This window comes from Belonocnema kinseyi, chromosome 4 (genome assembly GCF_010883055.1).
Source record: "Belonocnema kinseyi isolate 2016_QV_RU_SX_M_011 chromosome 4, B_treatae_v1, whole genome shotgun sequence".
In the NCBI taxonomy this organism is placed as follows: domain Eukaryota; kingdom Metazoa; phylum Arthropoda; class Insecta; order Hymenoptera; family Cynipidae; genus Belonocnema; species Belonocnema kinseyi.
Window position 1 is genome coordinate 79,255,517 of NC_046660.1, and position 11,841 is coordinate 79,267,357.

General features: G+C 28.1%; 1 protein-coding gene across 1 annotated transcript in view; it reads left to right on the forward strand.

Moving 5' to 3' along the window:
- LOC117170970 (proton channel OtopLc-like) overlaps window positions 1–9,752 on the forward strand; it is a 71,800-nt gene extending 62,048 nt beyond the window's left edge. Inside the window, exons 12-14 of the mRNA XM_033358012.1 lie at window positions 2,736–2,840; window positions 2,946–3,098; window positions 9,609–9,752. Coding sequence (XP_033213903.1) covers window positions 2,736–2,840; window positions 2,946–3,098; window positions 9,609–9,752 — 402 coding nt within the window. The remainder of the gene's footprint in view (window positions 1–2,735; window positions 2,841–2,945; window positions 3,099–9,608) is intronic.
- Window positions 9,753–11,841: the final 2,089 nt, after the last annotated feature.

The following is an 11,841-nucleotide window of genomic DNA, read 5'->3' on the forward strand; positions in this document are numbered from 1 at the left end:
AAAAAGATTTAGAGGGCCACATATTTTTTCAAACTTGTCATGTGACAGGTAAGTCACGTGACAGGACATTGCAGATTAATGGTGACTTAAAATTTCGTATTTTACTTGACTACACGAGTGTGTCTCAAAACTGTGTTTTTATAACTTGTCTCCACAATATCTCAAAAACGGTTTGACCGATTACTTTTAAACTTTAATGGTGGGTTCAGCACATGCATAGTAGTAGGATGAACTAGAATTATTTGGTAATTCCAAGCGGTTCTATTTTTTTAGAGCAAAATTATCGAAAAAAAATCGAAAAAATTAACAAATTAATTTTCAAAAGCCTGTCAATTATTCAATTTTCAATATTTTATAAGAATCCTAGTTCCTTCTATCGCCACAGGTTTACAGATTATCGTTTGATTTTTTTATTTCGGATTAGCCAATCAGCCGGAATCATGGAAACACTCAATAACCTTTTACATTCTCGTCATTTATGATTGAGAAAGTATTAAAATTGGCGGAAATTTGACATCATAGATTTTCAACGGATCTCCACGTTTCGAGATCCCCTGAATCCAAAAATCAAGTTTTTACGATGGCGTCTGTCTGTCTGCCGGTTCGTCCGTCCGGCCATCGAGCCGTCCAGTCGTCCGGCCGCCGTAAACACGATAACTCTCGAAAAAATGAACAAATCAAATCCATCTTTGGCACACTTCTTTTAGGTTCTAAAAGAAAGGACAATTCGATAAAAATTCAAAGAGAGAGCACATTTTGAAAATTTTTGAGACCACTTTTTTCTGAATTTGAAGATTCTATGTACGGATATTTATAGTATTAAAAAAAAATTAACAATTTATCCTTCAACATTTTTAAAATCAAGGGAAAATAACAATTTTAAGCCAAAAAACGCATGACATGAACAAAAGTCAAGAGAAGAAAAACATTTCTTTTTAAAATCCTTACAAGATTATCATAACCAATTTTTGGATTTTCTTGAAAAATCAAAAATTCAAATTTTGATTGCATAAAAAAGAATTAAAAATCAAAACTTTCATTTTGTGTTGAAACTAGGTAGGACACGAAAAAAGATGAATTAACAAAAATTGTTATCCCAAAAAGGATCTACAATTTCGTTAAGAATCACTTCTTGATAGGACGCGTACTTTTTGTTTATTCGTGAAAAATAACATTGAAAATAAAAAAATAAAATAAAATTGTGTGGAAAAACGACGAAAGTTACGAGAAATTCGAGCGCGCAGCGCGAGTGTCACGATGGGAATATGTACCTCAAAACCTACAGAGGTTTCAGAAACTTAATCTTTGACTAAACTTAATTAAGTAGACAATTCAGAATATGAAGACGCATAAAAATACCGCCATCTAAAAGAGATTTTTTTATAAAGTTTAATTCAAATATTCCAAATATAAAGAATAAATATCTGAGCGCGAAGTATGAGATTCAAGTGCCGCGCGCTCTAGGCGCGCTCAAACTTGCGAACGAAGCTAGCCGCGCGCGATGAGAATGTGCCCCCAAAGCGGGCAGATTTTTTATTAAAAGTTTGTCCTTCTGATTTAAAGATTCCTATTTTTTAGTAGAAATTTCATATTTCTGAATAAAAATGAAAATATTTGATTAAAAATCAACCTTCTTTGCTTGAGGATACAGCAACTTTGTTTGATAATGTTGGTTGATACATTTTTTTGAGAAATCATTTTTTTTTAAAGCTTTATATTTTTAGTTAAACATTCATCTGTTTGGTTGAAAATTGAACTATTTTAATAAAAATTAATATTTTTTAATTGTAAATTTAAATGCGTGCTTGAAAGTTAAAATTCTTGAAAATATATTTTTTTTTAATAATGGCATATCTTTTTGATTGAGAATTTACCTATTTTGTTGACAAATAGTTCTTTGGTTTAAAATTTACATTTTTTTGTGAAAATTCAATTCCTGTAGATAAAATTCGTTTTCTGGCTTAAAGGTTCAACAATTTAGCTGATTATTTTTTTCATTTTTGTTTGAAAATTTTTTATTTATTGAAACTTCGTCTTATTGGTTAAAAAAATTTTCAATGAAAACTCATCTCTTTTGGTTTAAGTATCAATTACACTTTTTTAACAACATTTGAAAATTCAATTTTCGTCAATCTGGAACTGTTGGAAATTCAAGAAAGTTCAATTTTCAAATACTGATTATTAAAGAAACTGAAAAATTCAACTGTTGGATATTCAATTTTCAGCTTTCTTTAATTTTTAACTGTTGAAAATAAAATGTTCAATTTTGAACTGTTAAATATTCAATTTTTCATTTTTCTTCCATGTTCAAATGTTGAAAATTTTATTTTAAATTTTCTTCATTTTTAAACTGTTGAAAATTAAACTGTTTTAAATAGAAAAAAACTGGAATATTCAATTGCCAAAAATTCATCGGCTGGAAATGAAATTTACAAGTCGCTTTAATCAATGACGAATTTTTAACCACATTTGCTTTGCTTAGAAAAACTCTAAAACAAGTTGTTTCAACAGTAAAGAAATTGCTGAAATAGACATCTATTAATTTTCCAAATGATTCATTACAAATTAATTTATTTTTTAATTCATACAAATTTTAAAAATTTAATTTTTAATTTTGAACACTTCAATTTTCCATTGATGTAAGTGCAAAAAAGCAGGAGAATAAAAATAAAAAACAAATCCCAATTCTGATCATGCCCTTTTCTTTCTAATTTCCAAATTATTTATCTTTATAGACAATCTTCACAGAAGATCCGTTTATGAATATTCTGAAAAAAGTTCATAATGAAAGTATTGGACACATGGATAAGCTCGTGAACACATTACGTTCTAATATTGAGGTCAGTCAATAAAAATTATTTTTTATCCCTGAATAAAAATTGTATATAAAAAATTAAGAAATAATATAATTTCCTTAATTATTTTATTTTTCTTGCTTGCTATAGGCTACAGTTACAGATTTGAAGCAAAAAGGAGTAAATAAAAGCTTTGACTACTGTTGGGATCAATTTAGCAGATTTGCTGAGATCCAACAGAAGGCACTTAATACAATGAAAACCCAGTGTTATGATAAAGCAGCTGTAAATCGTGAAACAAAGGTATGCAACAAATATGATTTATAATCTATTTCAAACATAGTGTGTGCCTTTTTCCAATTCAGTTTGATATATTTATTAATTTTATGCAAGGGGTCGTCTATAAACTAAATTACCAATTTGAGGGGCGGAGTGGGTCGCTTCAAAAACTGCGGTTGGAAACAGGGATGAAGGAGAGGAAGGGGGTCGGTGGAAGTAACGTTACAAATTTAGATATCATCTAGTATGTTTCGTGATGATTGAACAAGGTTTCCGAAAGATGGCCATGCAATGATGCAGTTCAATAATAACTTAAACAAATTTGAAAATTACTTTCAAGTTTCAGAATTTACACTCATTCCCTATTCACCTCTTATCAGTTTTTTTCAATTCTTCTTTTTACATTCTCATCAAGAGAAAGAAGGTAATAGATTTGTGTAAAATTTGCCCCCCCCCCCCCCGCTTTGATCAAATTTCCACGTGTAGAAATCCCCTGAATCCGAAAAACAGGTTTTTACGAATGTGTCTGTCTTTCTGTGTGGGTCTGTGTGTCTATATATTTTTAGTTTGTTAGCACGATAGCTTTCGAAGGAATTGACAGATTGGATTGGCCTTTGGTATGCTCTTTTAGGGTCCTAAAGTAAAGGTCAAGTTCGTGAGCTAGCCATTTTGGATGAAAATTCAAAAAGTGAGCGTATTTTGAACATTTTTGAGACCATTTCTTTTCCAAATTCAAAAATTTTCTGTACGGATACTCATAGTATTCAAACAGACTAACAATTTATCCTAATGACTTTTTTCTATAAAACCAAAATTTACCAGAGTTAAAGCATTTACAAAATTCCAAACATAAATTGGGAAGAAAAATGACTTGTTTATTTCAGAATAACGTACAGCCGACAAATCTTCACCGATTTCAACAACAAAAGATTGAAAAGGAAGCTAATAAGATTTCTAAGAGCCTCCTGAGAGTCCAGCCTGATTTTTGAATTAGGTTTTCAATTTTTTTATAAATAAATAAATATGATGAAAAAATGGCCTTTTTTTCTATTTGACGTTCGCTTAAGTTGCATAAAATAGCATTGGTTAAAGATATTCCAATATTAGACAATACACAAAAAAAATTGTTATCAACAAATTATTTGTTGATAAAATGTTTTCTACGATTTTCCATGAATACACATTTTTTCAAGTTATGTTGCAAGAAATTGGAATCAAAGCAATATTACGTAAAAAAATTTCCCTTCTGATTATAATTGTTTCTGTCGATGGAAAATTTATTTTTTCCGATATCCTAATTAAAACTGTTAAAATAGACAAAAACGAATTTTTCTATAGACAAATGCCTGATTAATGCATTTGCTCAACAAATATGTTTAAAGAAACAATAAAATTTATCAACTTATTATGAATGTTGCTGAAAATCCCATCAAGTTCACATCTGAAAAGACTGGGATTGAAAAAAACCGAATTTTTCTGCCGACAAATGCCCGAATAATGTATTTGTTTATTAAATTTGGTGGGAAGATCATAATATCAATAAAAAAATTATAAATTTTGGTGCAAATATCATAAAGTTCCAAATTTAAAAAAATGTACATCGAAAATAACGAATTTTTCTATCGAAAAATGCCTGATTACTGCATTTGTTCATAAAATGTCTTGCAATATAACTAGAAAAACCGTATGAGTATGGAAAATCATTAAAAACATTTTGCAAGAAATAATCTGTTTATAAAAATATTTATTGTTTTATAATATATATATATAATATTGGAATATCTTTAGCTAATATTAGTTTATGAAACTTAGGCGATTTCAACACTTTTCCTGTTATTGACGAGCACTGGGAACGTCAAATAGATCAAATGACCATTTTTTCGTCATATTTGTTTGTTTATTTATAAAAAATTAAAACTCTAATTGAAAAATCATGCTCCACAACTCTCTTAGAAATTTTAACAGATTTTTTCAACATTTTTTTTATCAAATCGTTAAATATTTGTGGGCTGTACGTTATTTTGAACTAAAAATGACATTTTTCCCCACTGTGAGCCGAGAATGTGAACATGAGATCATATAAACTCCCGCCCCCAAACCCTCGTTAATCGAAGTTTTGTGGGTCACTGAGGTAGGGATTTAATTAAGAAGTTGAAAAAAGGCAAGGCTGATGTTTCGACCGTATGTGCTACGTTTAAATCGTAAAAATAAAATTGGAATTGAGTAAATTCAGTTTTTGAAAAACAGGCAGAAGTTGCAATAAAATGTTTAATAACCAATTTTTTTGAGAATTTGCATTTTTTTAAAAAATACAATGAAACTAAGTCTGTTTTAATATCAATGCATGTTATGAATTTTAATAATATACATTTATGGAAATGATACACAAGTTGAGATACAAATTAAAGTGCGATGCACGAGATACGTGATGAGAATGTATTCGTTAAAGCCGAAGGAGGTTTAACAAAAAAGAAGTCACTATCACCAAATTACTGTTGTCGATGTTCGTTTAAACAGTCCTATTATTTGGTTAAAAATTTATTTATTTTGTTGAGAATGCAAGTCTTTTGTCAATAAGTCATCTTTTTTGATAAAAGATTGAACTGCTCGGTTAAAAGTTAAACTATTTCATTGTAAATTAATTTTTTGGTTAAGAATGTATCTGTTTGGTTAACAATTTAACATTTCGATTTTGAGAAAATTACTCTTTTTAGTTAAAAAATCATCTTTTTTGGTTGAAAATTCAACGGTTTTGTTGAATAATAAATCTGGTTCGATTAAGGATTCAACAGTTTTCTTGAAAATTCTAATTTTTTGATTAAATTAAACTTTTTGTTCTACTTGAAATGAAAATATTTTTTGGTAAAACTATCAACTGTTATATATTTCGATGAGAAATCATATAAGAGATGGTTCACTATATAAGTTAAAAATTCATGTGTTGACGTTGAAAATTAAACTGTTTTGTAGAAAATTAATTTTTTGTTGAAAAGTTATTTTTTGTGGTTAAAAATGTAACTATTTTATATATGATTTTCCCTTTTCCCTTTAAAATCCCAAAAATTTGTTGAAAATGAGTAAATTTTGCTAAAAAATTTTTTGTGTAACATATTATTCTTCTCTGTGAAGAAAATTTTTTTTATCCAAAAATTGAACTATTCCATTCGTGGTTGATTTACTTTAACTCAACAGATTTAAAATTCGGCTTGTGCTAGCAAAGTCTTATTTCTTGTTGAAAATTCATGTGTAAAATTAATTGCTTTTGATTGAATTTTAATCTTTTTTTCTAGAAAATTGAAAAATTTAGTTGACAATTCATCTTTTTAGGTCAAAAATTAAACTACTTTAATAAAGTCGTCTTTTTTGGTAAAAAATTTAACTATTTTGTTAAAAATTCGTTTTTTAAGGTCATCTGTGGTTAGAAAATTGGTCTTTGGACAGAAAATTCACCTTTAATGGTAGAAAAATGATCTTTCAACTTTTTGAACAATCATATTTTATGGTAGAAAATTTTTTTATGTTGAACACCAAACTGTTTTGAGAAAATCGTCTTATTTGGATTGAAAATTCCTCTCTTTGGTAGATTGTCTTAAAATCTTAGAAATTTTTAGTGTCTCACAGTTATTGAATGCAATGTTATTTAATCTAATTTTATAGAAAAAAATTGTATTCCCCAGTTATTCTTTTTTTTTTTAATCACCCTATTTCCCCTATTTCTAGAGAATTTTGTGCTACATATTCGGGGATGGGGGGTATACAAAATTAAGGTCGTCAACGTGAAAGTCCGGGGAGGGGTAAAAATAGCTTGAAATTGGTAACTTATTTTATGGACGACCCCTAAAATTTAAACCACAATAAATTAAAAAAAAAATTTTTATTCTTTCAATTCTGAATTATGGTATCTTACGTAAAATCTTTTAAATTCCTCTGGATTCCCCTAAATCTAAACACCTTCAAGTCCTTCAATTTCCTCTTCAATCTCCTACATTCATTGAATTCACTAAATGTTATGAAATCCGACAAATTCTCTGATTTCCCTGAAATATTTTAAATCACTGAAATGCCTGCATTTGCTGAAATATTTTGAATTTCTTGAATTCCCTAAATTCCTAAATTTTCGTAATTTTTTTAATATTCTGAACTTTACAAATTCATTGAATTCTCTGAATTTCTTGAATTGCCTGAATGCTCTAAAATCCCTGCATTTCTCTTGGCTTCCTAATAATTTCTGAATCCCTTGAAGGTTCTAAATTCCCTGAATACTTTCAATATTCGGAATTCCTGAAATTCCTTTAATTCCATAAATTCTCTAAATTCATTTTACTCTCTGAATTATTTGAGAATCCTGAATTTCATGCATTTTTTATTCCTAAGTTTCTGAATTCCCTTAACTTCTTAAATTCTTTAAGTAAACTTCTTGGATTTTCTGAATTCCTTATACTCTCTAAAATCTATGAATTTTTTTAATTCCTTGCAATTCTTGTATATTCTGAATTTCATGAATTCACCGAATACCTCAAATATTCGCGGTTCCTAAAATTCCTTTCATTCTCTGAATTCTCTAAATGTTTTTAAATCTCTAAAACGTTCTGAAATTCTTGAATTAATTGAATATCCTGAATTAATTTTTTTTCAAATATTCTGTATTCCCTGAATTGTTTGAATTTTTAAAAACCTTTAAATTTTCTGAATTTCTGAAAATCTCTAAATTAATCGAATTCTCCGTAACCCTTGATATTTTTTATTTCTTGGAATCTTTGATTTGCATTCTTTGAATTTCCTAAATGCTCTTAAATTCCTGCATTTCTTTTCGATTCCTGAAATATTCCGAATTCCTTGAATGTAATGGATTTCTTGAATACTCTAGATTCCCTAAATTACTTACACATTCGTTATGCTCTGAATATTTTAGAGTTCACGAATCTCTTTAATATTCTAAATTCCTTGAATATCCAGAATTCCTGAAAATATTCAGAATTCCTGAAATTTCATTAATTATCTGAATCTCCTAAATACTCTTGAATCTCTGAAAATCTCTGAAATTCTCGGATATTCTGAAGTCCTTAAATTATAAGAATTCTTTGAATGCCTTGCATTCTACGAATTCTTCAAAATATCAGAATTTCCCTGAATATCATGAATTCAATTTACAATCTTACACAATTTTCCATAGCGGCAAATTCAACTATCAAAAATTCACTTGTTGACAATTAAACCAAATTAATTTGCAACCGTTGAATTTGTAAGAAAATTAAACATTGATATTTTCACGAATTAAGAAAATTAAACAACATTAAAATGCTGAATATATTGTAGGAAATTGAACATACAATTTTCCTCAAATATTATTAACCTTTGGAATATTCGGAACTCCAAGAATTCCATAAAATACTTCAATATTCGGAATTGTTGAAATTTCTTGAATTCCCTTGATTTATAATTATTCTGAATTTTTTAAATACCAGCATTTTTAATTCTGCTCAATTTCTCTTAATTCTTTTGAAGCCTCATAATTCAGGAAATTCTGGGAATTCAGGAAATTTCACGAATTCAAGAAATTGCACGTAATCAAGATATTACACGAATTCAAGGAATTTAAGATATCAAGGGAATAACATGAATTTAAGGAATTCAGGTAAATCTACGATTCCAAGAAACTCAAAGGACTTCAAAATCATTCATGGAATTTAGGGAATTTAGACGCATTCACGAAATTTTGATAATTCTGTAAATCTAGAGGAATTCACAAATATCAGAGAATTCACATCAATGAGGAAAATCTGTAAAATTCCTGCATTTCTTAAATTTTCTGAATTTTTAAAAATCCCTGCATTCCTTCAATTTTCTGAAATACTTGATTTATTTGAATACCTTAAAATCCTTACATTTTCTGAATTCATCAAATTCCTTCAATTCCATTATATACAGGGAACCTCTTATATAGCGCCGATTTTGGGGCTATACGCTTTTATGTTCACGCTTGAGTGGTCGCCTGAGTGATAACCGCAGACCCCGCACAGCTCCTGTTACACCTACCTACGGCGCAGCGTCAATTCTCGGAAGGACTATAGAAGGGAGGCCTATTAAAGGGTTTTACTGTATTCATATCTCCGGGAATTCTATGAATTTACAAAAATCTTTCAATTCACGCGAATTCTGAAATATTTTTAATTCCTGGAATTTTCTGAATCCCTTGAATTTCATAAATATTCTGAATTCCAAGGAATTCAGATAATTTAGTAAATTTAAAGGAATTTAGAAAATTTCAATAAAGCTAAAAGAATTTAAAAGAACTTGAAACAGGTTAGAAGCATTCAAAACGATTTAAAAGAATGAATAAAATACATAGAATTTAAAGGTCTTCAAACATTTAAAGAAATTCATTGTGAATAGAAAGCATTTCAAGTAAATTTAAAGAAAGTCAAGTTGTTCTCTTCCATCCATATTTCCAAATATTTCTATCAATATATGACATATTTAAAATGAAATAATGACAAAAAATATACCAACAAAAATTCCTTTTTTTATTTACAGTTTGTAGAAACGTGCTATAGTCTTCAAGTTAAATCATTCGAACGCCAGGAAATAGGACATCGTAGATATGCTAAGTTGTGCATTTATAATAACCTCGAATATTTGGGTAAAAAAAGAGATTCATTATATCATGTTACATGGTGATTGTATTTAGACGAAATAAACTGTTTCAACAATTAAATTCACTAAATTCACCTTCCAATCATTTTTCACCAAAAATATGAATTTTCAACCTAGAAGAATAATTTTTGTTTAAAAGAATATATGTTTTTTACTTAATACATGAAATTTCAACTAAGAAATACAAATTTTCAACCAAAAATATAATAGTTAAATTTTTAACTAAAAAGGATCAATATTCAACCAAAAATGCAATAATATTCAATTGAAAACATTAATTTTTAATAAAAACACAAACGAATTTTGGATAAAATAGTCCAATTTTTAACCAAAGAAATGAATTTTTAACAAAAATTTTGAATCTTTATCCAAAAAGATTATTTTTAAACAAATATTGGAAATTTTAACCAAAAGATACATATACAACCAAAAATAGCCTAGTCTAAACATCCGGACATTTCTCTATGATTATCGCACGGTCATGTCTAACCGTACGGACTTGGAAAGGGTTAAATTTACATCAATTTTAAAATAATTATTTAAGATTTTAAATTTCACAATTCTAAAAACTTAAATTTCTCCAAAATTAATCCTTGTGGCGTATGTCTGGACGTATAGACACTAAAAAAATAATAGATTAATTTTCAGTTAAAAGAGAGAATTTTCAGCGAATTTTCAACGAATTTTCAACAAAGTTACTAAATATTTGACCAAAGAAATTAATCATCAAATAAAAAAGATAAGGTTTGAACTGAAAATTACATAAATAAAATTTCGGTTAAAAAAAATAATTTTCAGCAAAAACAAAATTTTAACAGTATAGCTGAATTTTCATTGAAATAAATTAATTTTCAACTAAAATTATGCGTTTATGAACAAACAATATTAATTGTTAGCCAAAAAGATTAATTTTTAACTATAAAAATAAATTTTTAGATTATAAGATCAATGTTCAACCAAAAATATAAATTTATAAGCGAGTAGTTAAATTTTACACTGAAAAGATGAATTTTTCACAAAGAAGATTGGTCATCTACCTAAGAAGAATATTTGAATTTTAATGAAAGAAATGGATCAACTAAAAAGGGTACATTTTCAAACAAAAATGCAATAATTAAATTTTCAGTTAAAATAATTAATTTCCTATCAGAAAATTTTTTTTAACAATATACTTCCATTTTTCACGAAAGAAATTAGTTTGCAACTAAAATTATATTTTTAACCGAAAATATAATTTTTAACCAAATAGACCAATTTTTCCTAAAAAGAAGAATTTTTCAGCAAGAGAATTATTATTCTACATAATGAGGCAAATTTTAAACGAAATACATCAATTTTCAACTAAAAAATATAAATTTGTAAGCAAAAACTAAAAGCGAGTTTTCAATAAAATAGATCAATTTTAAACAAAAGAAATTAAGGCTTAATGAAGATGATGAATTTTCGTACCAAAAAAAAACTAATTTTAACCAAACAGTGGAAGTGACAACCAAACAGATAAATTTTCGACTTGCGGTTTCGATTCCCGCCTCGCACTCTGGAAGAGTCTCGGTGGCCCATGCGGTGAACACTAGCCTAGCAAGGGAGTTGTTCATCTCCGGAGAGTCGTGGGACCGGTACCTCTAGAGAAAAAGGTTTTCTCTAAGTACTTAAGGCTGTTGCTCTTGGTGGTTCGGAACCCACCTTAAACTGTAGGTCCCCCTTCCACCACCAAGTAAGTGTGTGGAGGGTGTGTAAAGGAATAGAGAAGGTGTAAGAAAAATGTAAACCCTTAGGGGACACATTAGAAGCTTCCATTCCATTCCATTCCATAAGTTGTCAAATAAAAAATATAAATTTTCATCAAAACATAGAATTGTGAATTTTGAATTTAAAAAAATAATTATCATTAAAAAAAGATTTTTCAACAAAATATTTGAATTTCCAGCCAAAGAAATGCATTTTTAAATAAATACACGTATTTTCACTTACAAAAGATTAATTCAAACTAAAAATGCAATATTTAAGTTTTCCATTATAGAAATTAATTTTCAAAAAGAAAATCAATTTTATTTTCCATAAAAATGACAAATTTGCCACGAAATACATATAGTTTTAACAAATGACTTAAATT